This window comes from Oppia nitens, unplaced genomic scaffold, assembly GCF_028296485.1.
Source record: "Oppia nitens isolate AA-2021 unplaced genomic scaffold, nextdenovo-longstitch-racon4-pilon3 scaffold3_pilon_pilon_pilon, whole genome shotgun sequence".
NCBI lineage: Eukaryota > Metazoa > Arthropoda > Arachnida > Sarcoptiformes > Oppiidae > Oppia > Oppia nitens.
Genome location: NW_026533221.1, coordinates 8,272,969 through 8,289,663, shown reverse-complemented (window position 1 = coordinate 8,289,663; position 16,695 = coordinate 8,272,969). Strand labels below are relative to the sequence as shown.

At 26.0% G+C, this 16,695-nt stretch overlaps 1 protein-coding gene across 1 annotated transcript; it reads left to right on the top strand.

The window, feature by feature from the left end:
• The first annotated feature begins 13,299 nt into the window (after window positions 1-13,299).
• Window positions 13,300-15,183, top strand: LOC128958119 (zinc finger protein Xfin-like). The gene has a single exon (XM_054303933.1). It carries the CDS (start codon window positions 13,300-13,302, stop codon window positions 15,181-15,183), a length of 1,884 nt encoding a protein of 627 aa, XP_054159908.1.
• Window positions 15,184-16,695: the final 1,512 nt, after the last annotated feature.

The window sequence follows — 16,695 nt, the reverse complement described above, 5'->3', positions numbered from 1 at the left end:
ATATTGTTTAAAATTAATAAAATCACAAAATCGTGTTTTAAATTATATATAATTATTAATTCTTATGATTTTAAATTATTTTTTTTAAAGCTAAATAAAAGTCCAAAAGTTTTGTAATACTTTATGTCATTTTTGTCGATGTTTTCTAATATTACAAAAGTTTAGTCAAATTCACACAATTTAACAATTTGTAAAAAATAAAGTCGAAAATTAAAAGCAATTTATTGCTGATGACAAACATGTGGTTTATTTTTCTAAATACATAATTTTTAACAATTTCTTTTAATTTAAATAATAAATAAATCCAAATCAGAGTGAATTTATTTATAACTAATGTGTAATTATGTTCATCTTATTTGGCCATTGCTTTTAAATCACTATTTTTCTAATTAAATGTATATTTGTTAACGAAAAAAAAGAATAATTTTTTATTAAGCGATTAGCAATTCTGACAAACAAATGTGTCAATGATTTTAACATATTTTATATATTAAATAATACAAAAAAAAACATATTATATTAATATAATATTAACTTGAGATATAATTAGTACTATTAATACAACCAAATGCAATGCAAATTCTGGTAATCTTTTTATTATTATTTTATTTGAAAACATAACACAAATTAGAATTCAATTGTTTGATGTATTATTTGTTATATATTTTTTACTATTCATGTGAATTTTTCTCAAAAATATTTAATTTTTATCTAAATATCATTTATATTTCAATATTTGATATTTATCTTATTATTATTGTTAAAGAATTCTTAGTAATTTTTAAAAATATTTAACTCAATATCTATAAAATTATATCATTTGCTTATTTTAATGTGATATTTGTTCAATGTTTTATAAAAGTTTAATTAATATACTTTTTTATTTACAATGCTATTGATTGTCATATTTACTGATTAATATTTAATTAACTATTAAAAAAATATTATGTAAAAAAGTTAATTAAAATTTTAAAATTTTAATTTATTTAAAATTATTTATTTATTTATTCTTTGATAAAATTATAATTAAGTGTAAAAATTTAACAAACACATTTATAATGTGTTAATTTTGATGAATTGTTATAGCTTACCGATAAGATTATCAATTATAAAACTTAACAAATCTTATAAGTTATTAAACGCTACTAAAAACTTAAACAATTGTTATACTTTGAGCTTGATAATTTTAGGCACTAGTGTGCCAAGATTATAATGATAAATTAGAAAAATCAACTTGGCTATATTTACAAATATATTTGCATAACATATTAGATAGATATAACAATGCAATAATTACATTAGAATATGTTGTTAAAATTGTATTTATTATAAATATTTGTAAGTTTTCATTAAAGTACATATGTATTAGTTGTTATAATATAATAATTTATATTACTATTATATTATATAATTTATATTAAATTAATGTTGCTTTGATTGGTTAATAATTAACAATAATTATCACATAATAAATCAATGTTCAACTACAGTATTATCAATTAACATTTATTAAAAAAGCTTAACACAATACATAAAAATGTTATAATTAGTTTGATTGTTATAATCGACACTTGATATTGAAATATTACTACAAAAAAATTAATTTTATAATTAATAATATTTTATAAAATACATTATTTTTAATGTATAAAAACTTGTTGTAATAATGAAACAAAAAAATCCCAGCAATGAATTGCTAAATGATTTAAATTGGAGGACTCGTATGTTTTATAGTTTCGGTCATATCTATAATGATTTGTGCGCTTCCGTATGGTTTTCATATACATTATTGTATTTTAAGCTTAATTTTGATGATAGTATAGCTGGACTACTCCTACTATTAGGTATTAAAAATTATCATTAATTTTATCAATAGTTTATTTTATAAAGTATTTACTTTAATAATCAAGATTTTATTTATTTATTTATTATTATTATTATTATTATTATTTAATATTAAATTAATAAATTATCATTGCTCTCAAAAAATTTCAATATTTTAGTTTATTTATAATTTAGTGCATTATGTGATAATAATAAAATTTAATTTAATTTTTCAAAATTTGTTACATAATGTGTACTTATAGGACAAGTGGCGGACGCGATATCTACGCCATTGATTGGTTACGGATCGGACAAAAACTTTGATTTTTTTATTTGTCGTTACGGAAGACGAAAAATATGGCATTTATTGGGAACTATTTGTGTCTCACGTATGATATTTATATATAATTAATATTTAATATATATATATAATATTAATTCAATTTAATTAATTTCAGTGAGTTTTCCATTTATATTTAATTCTTGTTTTGTTTGCGATGAGAGTGCCGTTTGGGTCAAACTATCGTATTATTCAATATTTATTATAATATTTCAATTTGGGTGGGCGTGTGTCCAGGTCTCACATGTGGCGCTTATTACTGGTATCAAACTTTTAAATTTTATAATTTATTATATGTTATTACTGCATATTATAGCATATATAACAATATTTATAATTTTATAATTTATATATTTAGACTTAACAACAATATCTTCACAACGCACTGAACTCAATGCTTATAGGTATGACTTTTTATATTCAGTAGATTTGAATCAGTATAATATTATTTGTAGTATAATTTATTTAATTATCTTAATTTAAAGTATTAAATGTATTAAAATTTTAACAAATTATCATTATAATGAATTACAATTGTGATAACTAACTTATCAATAGTATATATTTCAAGTGTTTAATCGTTTGACCGATAAAAGTGAAAACGAATGTTAATATTAGTTAGAAAACTAATATTTTTTATTAATAAAAAAAATATTTTTGCTTTAGTTAGCAATTTTAGTGCTTACATACAGTACTTGATTTTTACAAAAACAGTGCAATATCTTTAAAATGCTAAACACATTAATTTATATACATTGTTGATAATCTATAATATAATATCAATATTCTTAAAATAAGTTTGTGATAAAAAATTTTATATAATAAATGTTAATAATTAACAGATAAATTCTAACATTACTCTAAGCTTTAGAGCTAAACTGCATTTACTGAAAGTTTTATAATAAATATTTTAGTGCTAATACTGTTATTTAATACTGTAGATGTCTCACTTGTATTACTATTAAAATAATACAGAAGTTATTTTTTATAATTAAAATATTCAACAGAATACAGTATTATATATCAGAATCAGAATAATAATAATAGATTTATAATTTTTTAAAATTATAGTTAAAAAATTAATACAATATTTATAATAAAATTATATAATTATATAATGTTTATAATTAGTTTTAATTGTTATAATACGCCAACATATTAATTGAGAATAAATTCAATGTCATTTTTACCACCTTTTGCTAGTTTACGATAAATTATATTTAAAATACTTATTTTTAGTATACTGATATTTTTAAATTATATAATTATGATAATATACTGTTATTTAGTTTAAAGCAAACAGTATTTAGGGAAAAAATTATCACTCACTTGACAGACACTATGATTGATACTCCAGGAGCACATGTACTATATATACGATACACCACTAATACATTCAAATTTGATTAGTGTTATCATTTATATCTCAAACTTTTATAACACATTTGATATAATATTAATAAGTATTAATAATAACTTCCAATTATGCAAAAAATTGTAATAATAATGTTTTATCTGACATTTAACTACAAGACAGGCGGCAACAGTTGGTTCCAGTATTTGTGTTTATTGTATAACTTTGTTGCTATTGGGTGTCGAAGAGACCACAATTGATAAGAGAGATACCATTGTTTTTATGGTACATTCAGTTAATATATGTAATGTCCAGATATGATAATAATTTATGAATACAATTGACAGAAAATGGTTCATTTTATATCAATCATTGGTGTCATCTTTTCTATACTATTTCACATTTTTGTCAGTGAACCCAGTTATTCACAAACTGTTAGAGTTATGGAATCGATAGGTTTAGACCACTTTGACTGTCAAAGAAGTGCCGTTTTTCGTGAGAGAGCCGGCAGTTGCTATTCAATGAATTTGGCAGACTTTGGTTCAAATCGCAAAAGTTTAAGTCATTTTGATCAGACTCTCCAACAAAAGCGACTCCGAGAGGCTCGGGTGTCACTTCTGGAACCGGACATCAAACTAGAGGTGAAAAAACACGAGAACAACAACAAAAAGTGGTCCGATTGGCTCACATACACTAACTTCTGGAAAATGTGTATCATTTATATGTTGTCCAGACTTTTCGTTAATCTCACACAAGTATACACACCATTGTATTTACAGGACAGTCTCAGACTACCAAAGGTATCAATCATTACATTTGAAAATTTTTAATAATTTACTCAATATTTTATTTATAGAGAAATATAGCAATTATTCCTTTCATAACATACTTAACGGGTTTTATATTCTCATTGATGGCTAAATCAATTTCAACAAAAATTGGCTCAAAAGTAATAATTGTTGAAAATTTAATAAAAATACAAATATTTACATATATTTAATAATTTTATGTTAAAATCTAGTATATTATGGCAATTGGATGTGCTTTTGGTCTATTATCTTGTTTATGGATATTAATCAGTGGCTTAAGTATCACTCTTTGGCAAGTGCTAAGTGTTTCAGCACTGTTTGGTATTGGAGGCACTGCTATGCTTATCAGTAGCCTTTCATTGACGGCTGACCTCATTGGCAACAATATTGTATGAATAAGTTGTTGTATAATTAATTTACAGCATTTAATAATATATTAATGGTTTATTAGGTGAGCGGTGCGTTTGTTTTCGGCTCAATGAGCTTTTTTGATAAACTGGTCAATGGATGTGTTATAGCTGTCATTCAAAATTTTAATCCCATTTTGCAATCATTACAAACAAATAATACCTATTCATCAGAGATCGTCAATCAATTTCTAGTCAATACATCGATAGCCGACATACAGACTACAACCAGTTCCCAATCATTTCTAACCAATTATACCGATTCTACTTATATTATTGACATTTTTGGTAAACAAAAACCAAAAATATTTTATCTCAATATATTAGGCTATATATCGGGTGCGGCCGTCATAATGACATTCCTGTCTCTATTAACTATAATAAGAGCCAAGTTTGCTAGTAAACAGTGTTATAATGATAATTATAATAATAAACAATTAGATAATTCAAATAAAAACCATAATGTCATTATAATTCATGAATAATATTTAATATATTGATAAACATTAGTTGAATTCATATTTATTTATAATCTCACTATTTTTGCAATAATTCTGTAATTTTTAAAAATAATTTTTTAATTCAAATATTTATTAATCATATTTTAATATTTAAAAACTTTGAATCTGTTTTGACTACAAACATAAAATTACTTATAGACTGAATGTCTGAACAATTTTTTATTTGTCTGAAAGTAATAATTAAATATTATTTAAATAAAGTCAGAGCACGTCTAATAAATTTAAAACATATATTTTAAAATAATTTATTAGTATTATTATTATGTCTGCTAATACATTCAATTATATTATTTAATTAATTAAACTTTCAAAAGTAATGCAAAAAGTATCTGTTGTTTTAAAATTAAATAAGCGTTTCATTTATTAAATAAATTTGAAAAACAAAGTGTTTAATTGATTAATATTACTTAAAAATAGTCTATCAATTGCTTGATAAGCCATTGGGGTGTTTGAGGTCGAGCGTTGACTATTGGAGTTATCATTGATTGCTTTTGGCTATAATAAACTACTAAAAAATAATTTAATTTTATGTGAATTATTTGCCGAGAAAATGTTATAATAAGATTTAGGTTTTGATGAACTTTTTGAGAGCTAATATTAAAAATTAATTTGAAGGACAACTTATTTTGTTAAAGAGTATATCAATAGTAAACAAGACTCCGATGTCAACCGTCACCTCATTTTGTCTTTTATGGCATACATAAGCATTTGGTGATAAAAATTCAATCAAATTCAATCAAACATAGCAGTTGTATATGTATTCTTAATTGAATAAATTATATGATAATAACAATTTAAAATCACTTATTGGACAAAGTTTTTATGATTATACAAATCTTACGACAATTAGTTAACTAATAAAAAACAATTTTTTATTTTATAAATTTCATAGACATACACATCTCTAAGTGTCAGACTTTACTAATTATTAAAATATTTTAGATCCTTATAGACATCTCACTAAATCAATGATATCTATTCATTTAAATAAACAGTATATAAACTTATAGTTTAATATTAATATTTTACATTATCCTCTTTAATTTCAAAAACAAATTTATTTATTTTATGTTTATTTATTTATTTAGAAAAAAAATAATATTTTAAATAAAAAAATATTTATTTAATACAAAACAGACTGCTTATATTTATTAAGATATAAAAAATGAAATTTTAAAATGTTTATTAACAATGAAAGCAAAATCTATGATAAAATTGTATAATTTTAAATAAAAAAAATATGTATAATTTTTATCTAATTTTTCAATATTTTAATTATGAAAACATAAATTATAACATATATATTTTTATAAAATTAATTTATATAAATTTAAATGACAAAATAACAAGTATGCCATATGTTGGTCCAGGCTTTATCTATATATATAACAGATATATGAAAATACCTTTAAAATTTTTTTTCATTTTTTACACAAATCTTTTCTCAATTATATTTATAGACAATTCCGGATTATTAAAGTATTTTTTCAAATAACATAGCAATAAGTTAATTGCTTTCAATTAGTATTTAAGTAGAACTTGTTGTTTGTTTTTTTGCACTAAATTTTTATCTAATGTTTACAATAAAAAACAAACTTCAAGGTATTTTCATATTAAATATAAAAAACAAGAGTGAAAGTGAATACCCAACCAATGATTTGAGACCAAATGGGCATTAGTTGTGTATTAAACCAAATAAGACAAATGCAAACAATGATTGCATTTATTTTCGGTAAAAAATCAGTACAAATATGTTGTTCTTCAATGCTTTAAGTAGATAGCAATTGGTTGACCACTTTTGGTGTCATTTATCAAATATTATTTATTTAATTAATTATTAAATTACCAATTGATGGCTACTTGTAAACTAAAATATTAGATTTTTGTAGTTTTTTGATCTAAATGTTGATTTTGATGTAAAGAAAGTGTTGGCTTTCGGACTCTAATTATTTGACCGTTGGTCTGCCTCTTCACCAGATATCTCGTTGACCATCGATTCAAAGAGTCAGCAGAAAATAATTTCCATGAATTGACTGTCAGTTCATTGTTTTGATGGCCATCAATAGGTTTAGCCATCGATGAAACAATTGTGGACACAATCAGACATAATATAAAAAGACTTGACTTGTTATACATTATTGATTAAAAATATGCTTTAAAATAAACACAAATACTTAATGAACAATAGATTTTCTATTTGATTAAAATATTATTATATTATTAAACAATTGATTACTATCTCAAACTTATTAAGTTATTACCAAATATTATAAATATATTAAGAATCTATAAAATAAGTTTAAAAATTATTGTAAATTGTTTTTAAGTTTTCAGTAAAGAAATTAAAATAGTTTTAATTAAATTATTAGATTTGTTCACCAATTTATATAGGAGTTAGTGAGTGGTTCTTAAAGCTCAGTGTTAGATAAGAGTGTATTACATGAGAATAATTGGCTCATTAACTATATGTTGTGTTTTGAGAGATATCACAAATCATATAAAACTTAGAAATAAGATTTGACTTATATTCAGTTATATATATATATATACTGAGAGAGAGAGAGAGAGAGAGAGAGAAAGAGAGAGAGAGAGAGAGAGAGAGAGAGAGAGAGAGAATACAGTATATATATTGTGTGTGTGTTTTAAGTAAAAAATTAAATTCTTGAAATATAGTTTATAATTTGTTGTAAGAAATATTTTGTATTATATAACATCTGGAAAAAATCTTGTTTACTATTTTAATTATAATTAGACCTATTTTTAATATGTATTATAGATTATATGTTTTTATCAGTATTCAAATGTTTTACAATTACATATAATCTATTCATTATCCATATAAGGCAATTAGGGTCAAAAACATTTTACTGATTTTTACAAACTTAACATTGAATTCGTTGATAAAAACTAAATGGATTATTATTTAACGATAAAACTTAACTTAATAATTGAATAATAATTTTTTTATATAAATTCCACAATTTATTTAAAAAAAGAATGAATTATTAAATATTAAATGAAAATATTAATTCAAATGTGTGTACAATAAAAAATATACATATATATATTAGTCTTTATTAAATAAATAAATAAATAAATAAATATAGATAAAAATTATTCATTTAGTATTGTTGACATATTTTTATTTATTATTTATTGATAAAAATATGTTACAGTAAAATACATGTCATAAGATCTCCTAAATATTAAAAAATTATTATTATTATTATTTTAAATATTTGTAAACATACAAATTTAGATTAATATTTGATAAATATATGCACTTAATAGTAATAATAAGAAAATTAATCGCTTTATAGAATCTGTATTACTCTAAACATAATTACAGAAATTTTTAAAAATATTACAATAAAACTATTATAAGATAAAAATGTCATTTAAATTATGATATATTTTGGAAATATTATTTAGTATTTGATGATATATAAAGTGTGATTGGACTGTTGTTTTTCCTAACATAACATCTAATATAAAATATAATATTTTTGCCAATTTTGAAAAAGTTGAATCTTCTATAAAACAAATATTTATAATAAGATTTTGCATATTTAATAGGTTTTGTGATATTTTTGCTAATTATGATTCACAAAACAACGAATAAAATTCATTTGAATTTTATTTTATCTCAAAAATACTATATTCTCGTGATATTAAATAGTTATCAATAGTGTTGATGAAATTATATGAGAATAGTTTATCAATTTTATTATCTATTATTTATTATGTTTTGTATTTGGGAGTTACCTCATAGGATAGCCGGGATAGCATAGGATAGGATAAATGGTGTGATTTTCAAAATTTTTGTTTATTTAAAACATCGCCAAAAAAGTCTATGGCACATGTTTGCACTGATAATAAAATAAATATTTTTTGTGCAATTTTTAAATATTTTATATTTTAAATAAAATTATTGCCAATTTCTAGTATGTTCTGTGATTGAAAATATTTTAAATAAGTCAGTCATTAAATAATTAAATAAAACATTAAACCGTTTGTTTTATTATATATTTTTTTGTTTTATATCAAACATTATTTTTGAGATTTAATGTTATATAAACTTGATATTAGATTAATTAAAAAAATGTTATATATTTACAGTATTAATGTTATAATTAAACAAATATTACAAAACATTAAGATATAAAAGGTTTTTATTTGCAATATTATTGTAAATATTTGTAATTTTAAAGCATTTTTTTTTGTTTAAAATATATGATAATTGAAAAAACGGTATATCTTTAGATAGTGAAAACTCGTGTTTCAAAATATGTAAATATTATTTCTTTTTGTTTATTAATTTTTATAGTTTTGACATTTTAATTATAATTTTTTTTTTAATTTCTTATCATAAATACAACTCATCAAATTTTATTCTACAAAAATTGATTTGTATTACATTTTTTATATTAAATTTATAATATATTTTATCTTAAGTGAAAAGTTCACAAAAAAATCTGATAAATAATATGTCCGGTAAAATACTATACAGTATTTTATCATATTTAGTATATAACAAATATGTTATAATATAAAATGCTTTTCAAACAATTTAGTTACTAGGTAAAAATTTTGAAAATTTAACATTTATAAAATATCTAGAATATCTAAAATATGCCAAATATGCATAATTTATAGTAATTTTATTTTAATTTTCTAATACATAAGCAATTATGTAATTTTCTAAACTGATGTAGAATTTAGATTAAAGTTCTAAAGTTAAAAACTAAAGTATTAAAACTAATCATTTTTTATATTATCAATAAACTTATTTTAAACTTAATTTTTGTTTAATTTAACAGATGGTTTACATAATAAAAATGTAATGGTAAAAAATAATTATTTAACCAAAAGTATCTACGTATTTGATAAAATAAATGTTAGTTATTATTATTTACCGAAAACTTAGTAAGGGGTGAATCACATATTACGTTTGCACTTTAGGAGGGGTGTCAGCCAAAGCAAACTTTTTCGAAAGAGTGCGAATGAGTAGAGACCTTAAGAATGTTCGCATTTAAATAATTTAAAAAATAATTTTATAAAATATAATTTTAAATCATAATTTTATTGTTTAAATTAATGAATGTCAAACTCAAAGCCATCATATTTATTGTCGATTCAATGTTTATAATACATGATTAATATTAAAATAGTCATTAAAAATAGTTTCTATTTTTAACAAACTATTTTAACGAAAACAATTTTAGTATACATGTATAACACACACACACACATACAGCATACCATTCCTTGAATGGTATTGTTATGTGTACTGTGAGTGAAACTCCACCCGTACTGATCGTCCAACAAAACTGTTGGGATCAGGAGTTCCCGATCGAGTAGAGGATTAGCAGTGTTGTTGTAAACATGAAATGATATGTAAAAATCTAGTATGAAATAAAAGTTAATAAATAAATTGTATGTAAAATATATGTGTCATTATTATTACTATTAATTTTGTTTGAAATTAAATAAAAATCAATTACAACTGAAGAAGCGATTCCAACTGAAGAGATATCAACAGTTGAAGACACGATAACTATCACTGAATTGATCCCAACGGGACTGCAGTCGACATAATCAGTAAGAAAAAGATTATTAAACCAAAGAGAAAATCAATTACAACTGAAGAAGCGATTCCAACTGAAGAGATACCAACAGTTGAAGACACGATAACTATCACTGAATTGATCCCAACGGGACTGCAGTCGACATAATCAGTAAGAAAAAGATTATTAAACCAAAGAGAAAATCAATTACAACTGAAGAAGCGATTCCAACTGAAGAGATACCAACAGTTGAAGACACGATAACTATCACTGAATTGATCCCAACGGGACTGCAGTCGACATAATTAAGATAACAACAGTTGAAGATACTACAGCTGTCACCGAATCAGTTCCACAACAAACTGCGGAAACTACTCAATCGATTTGAAGACCAGCTATCGTGTCGATACAAAGTCGGTCAATAATTACCGTCGGTAAAAGTGAGTTGACTATTTAATAGTAGTATACTATGTGAACTATGTATTGATAAATAATTTCTATCTAAGTAGTATACACTGAACTATGTATTGATAAATAATTTCTATCTAAGTAGTATACACTGAACTATGTATTGATAAATAATTTCTATCTAAGTAGTATACACTGAACTATGTATTGATAAATAATTTCTATCTAAGTAGTATACACTGAACTATGTATTGATAAATAATTTCTATCTAAGTAGTATACACTGAACTATGTATTGATAAATAATTTCTATCTAAGTAGTATACACTGAACTATGTATTGATAAATAATTTCAATCTAAGTAGTATACACTGAACTATGTATTGATAAATAATTTCTATCTAAGTAGTATACACTGAACTATGTATTGATAAATAATTTCTATCTAAGCAGTATACACTGAACTATGTATTGATAAATAATTTCTATCTAAGTAGTATACACTGAACTATGTAGTGATAAATAATTTTATCTAATAAGTAGTTGTAACGGGTTGTAACACCCAATGAATACTACTAGTATTACTAGACCGTTACATAGATACTATTTTCAGAAGTGGGATGATAAATTCCCAAAAGCCCCACATTTTAATTATTGGTTTTAATTAATTTATAATTTGAAACTTATTATTTATTTGACTTAAATGTATTTTGCTTTTATGTTTTATTATTTGCTTCCCTTGACTAACCCGGGCAGTTGTGCCCTGGGCCGGGTGAGTAGCCCTGGCAGTCGAGGTGTATCCGAAACAAAAAACCTATCCTTTTATTTTATGTTTTTATTTTCTTTAAATTTATGTAACGATTTAATTTAATAATTTATAAATAAGTATATGTAATTGTGAATTACAATCGGCCGTAGTAGTTCACTTTTGATTTACTTGTTAAACACTAAGCTAAGAACACTTGTGTATAATTTGTTCAATCGAAACATACCATTCCATGATTTAATTTATTATCTTATCGATTAAGTTATCTAACCGGTTCACTTCAATTATTTTATTATTTTAATTTTAGTAATTTATAAGGCCTAGTGGTATACCGTCGTTGATATTGGGCTATAATTTTATAAGTATTATAATGTATAAAACTATATTATTGGAAGGGAATATAGGGTCAGGGAAGACAACCTTTAGTCATTATTTAAGTCAATCTCAAATAGCAAACAGACTTTCTATACACAATGAACCTATAGATAAGTGGAGAGACCTAAACGGCCTTAACTTATTAAGAGCCTACTATAGGAAACCTAATAAGAGAGCCTTTTTATTTGAAAGTTATGTTGCACTTACAATGATTGACCATCACCGAGCGTTGCCACGTGATGGTAGTGACATTAAGGTTATGGAAAGATCGTATTTCTCCGCGATTCGCGTCTTTAAACCCACACTTGTTGATCAACACCTCATGTCTAATTATGAGAGCGAGGTGTTTGATGCTATAGTTAATGAACAGTTAGCTCAATATGCGGACGCCTTGAAATACGATCTAGTAGTTTATGTTGAGACACCCATAGATAAACTCACTAACAATATATATTGTCGAGCGCGGGCCGAGGAAAGTGGCTGCATTCGTGTCCCTTACCTCCTTGAGCTTAATCATTATTATAATCAATGGTTAGAAAATCTACCAGAAAACATACCGGTTATTAAGGTTATGAATAATTCAACCAGAAAACAATTAGAGTTAATGACTCCTACATACGCCGAGTCCATTGTTAAAGCACTTGACATTTAAAAATGCTGTGAGTAGGCGACCCGTGTGACGGCACTGCTGGGCGTCCGCTTCACGGCTTATAAATGTCAGATGCAATTTGTGTGTAGTATTGTGTATTCTATTGTGTGTGTATGTAGTATCTGTAATATGCTTAACACTAAGGTATACTTAGGTGTTTTCGGTGAAAACAAGGCCGGTCACCCGATGTTATACCTAACATTTTATGCTTTACTTATTTTATATATTAACATTTACATATACAGCAACTAACATGATTTTAATATTCGACAGTATACAATGTCGGGCCTATATGACGATAGTAGCTACAGTAGGGATTCATTGTCCAGAGTTGAAGAACTAATACGTGACAAATCAGAAAAGACAAACGTGATAACCTATATATTTACACCTAATGACCGACGTTGTCTAGAAGCCATCGAATGCGTGAGATGTAGAGGGAAATTTATTGAACCGGGTTTATATTACAAACATTTGGTTTACAAACATGATTTTAGCGCTTTCCAAGCACACAAATTTATTGGTGAAATGCTACATCACGGGTTTGAACCACCAATAATTTGTAACAATTGCAGCGAAGAATTCTATGATTACACAAAACTGCATAATCATCAAGTTGAAAGTAAGCACTGCAACGATGAGCTAAATGTTATGAAGTTACCGGACAAGAAGAGAATAAATAGCCCATTCTATAAAAACAAAGTCCCAATTGTCTTTCACCAGTCTAATAATACTCACGGTAACACTTTGCTTCAAACATTTACGACTACTAAGTATAGTGGCGACAATAATTGGCCAAAATTAATACAAACTTCTTTTGCGTGCAATGATGAAAACTGCAGCAAAATATTTCATACTATAAAAGAACTAAACCAACACGGAAAACTAGAACATGGCACGTGTCATAAATGTGATGAGACATTTATAAATCAAGAGAAACTCGATCACCATTTAGTTTATAAACACAACAGAGATCCTAAGTATCATTGCATTACAGGCTCATGTGATCAAAGATTTTGCTGGCAAAACGCATCGTTTAGACATCTCGACACTTACTCGGCTGACTGTATTCGTCAGCTCAACAACGGCAGGCCCAAATTACCATCTGATCCTTTAGTTGAACGGACTAAACGTTTGACAGAAAATATAATGAAAACACCCAAACTTGACAAACAAGCAAAAACATTTTATTGTTTATTATGTGAAAGGAAATTCTCAAGTGGCTACGATTTATACAATCACAAGAAAGCTATGCACAACCGAAAACTCAAGTCGGCAAGGAAGTGTGACCTATGCCCCGAATTTTTCATTGAAAAGGGAGATCTTGTTCTACATCGTCAACTTAATCATAAAGTTAAATTTCGAAAATTTCCAACCTCATATAGGTGTTGTGATTGCAACAAAGACTTCAGATCACCCAAAACCTTGCGCGACCACAAGGAAACTCATCATGGGTTGAATTTGTTTGATTGCATCTATTGTAATGAAAAATTCAGTACAAAAAAAGATTTGGATTCACATAACATAATTTGTAAATCAGTTCGGATAAACCCCGAGACAATAACGCTGGAAGATAGTGACACATCGCGTGAAACCTTATCTCTCACAATGAATAACGGTCATCGATCCCCAGAGTACTCACCGATGGATTTACAATTAATAAGCTGTCAAAAGGAAGGTTGCGACGAACAGTTTTTAACTGAAGAAGACTTGAGCATTCACGTTTATCTTCGTCATCAACCCCGATATCCTTGTTTAAATTGTTTTGCAAAATTCGATTCTATCATTACTTTAAACGAACACGAAAGACGTCAACACGGAAAGACTAACTTTGATTGTTTGTTTTGTATACAATCTTTTGGCTCATTAACCGAATGGGAAAAACACCATAACTTATGTAAACCAACTAGAGATCCCGACACAATAAGTCTTGATGATATAAGTAACTCGTCAATGACACCCTACGTCCCCACACCATCACCACCTTTAATCACAAGATTCCGAGTTAACCAAGTTCGGACACAATCAAGTGTTAATACGAATACCATTAAATGCGATCAATCCGGTTGTCCATTGATGTTTTCATCAATAAGTAAAATGGTGGAACATTTTAACACTCATAAGTTGTCGCCTATTCAGTTGCCATTTAACTCAACTGACTAAAATATTTACCTTTTTACTTGCTTATCGACATTAAACCCAGATGTAATACTGAATATTAAATGTTTGTGCCTGAATTAATGCTTTTCTTTGTTTCCATCTACCTACCCTACTAATAGATGTCGAATACCCAATGTCAGGAAATGGATGTTGCAGGCAGTGACAGCGACGGGCCATTCGATCCAAACGAGTCGATTTTTCCGACACAACATACTTTACGCAAGATACGAAGAAATATCAACAAACTTTACAGACGTGTTAAGGCAAGAGTAGAAGCCATAGAGGCATACATCGCCGAAAACCCGAATCCAACCAACTTAGAACAAACAAGGAGGATTGGAGAACTGAGAGTGCAATTACGACTACACTTACGTACAGTGGCCGAAAGTTCGGATAACATCGAGAGGCATCAACGTAGCAGACGAGAAGACCGGCCCGAAACCTGGAAACATTATGAAAAATACAGGAACCTGAGAAGGCTACAAGTCCGGAACCTGATTGAAATGGAACCAGGACTCCGATTAATATGCCCTCTTAAACCCGATCATGCCGCAATACTCCAAAATAATAAATGTTTTATTTGTTTCAAAAAATGCTGTTAGAATAACAATAAATAAGTCTTACAATTAATTAACTAATGTATTTTGTTTGTTGATCTATTTAAAATAAATGTTTTATGCAAATTAATGAATTGTATTTGTTGTATGAATGTATGGACTCGGGTATGAAAGGTTATTAGATTGATGTTAATACAAAGAGGTTCTACCAAATATATAGAATCAGTTGTTGACAAGTTTGTTTTGAGTTAATTTTAAATTAATAGGTTAATAGTTAATGTAGACTTTGATAATCAAGGCCCGCATTGATCTTAAATTTACATTAGATGTCAAACCAAACAAAACAAATTATCAACGAAATCGAAAAGAATTTTCCCGACTACCGTCAGATTAAGAGAGAAGTCACTAAAGAAAGAGAGAAAATTACTTACATTAGGAAAGAGCTATACCGACAGGTTGAAAAGGTTAAGAAGGGGAAACCAACATTTAATGTAGCTGTCAAACCTCAGTTTCCTGTAATTGTGTTTCCTAAACCTATTCAATTCAGATTTTCTGAATATTGGTTAACAACACTAACTAATTATCATATACAAGCTATGGAAAGATATAACGATTGTCGATTAAAATTAGAATTCTATAAACATGAACTATCAAGAATAGCCGATTATCATGAAATCAATTTAGAGTCAATAATCAGTGAATATGATAATCATTTTAGTATACCTGATAAAACAAATTGTAGTGAATGTAGAAAATCGATATTTGTTTGTCGAACTCACATTAGACCAGAAGATACTATAAGTAGGCCGGAAGTCATAGACGAAGAGACACTTTCGATGTTGCCCAACATGTCTGCTGTTGCCGTAGATGTCGAGTCAGCCGATCTTATACCCAATAACGCAAAAAAGGGAAAACCAATCGCAATACGCGTAGCATTAATGGGTGAAGTGCCAAAAAG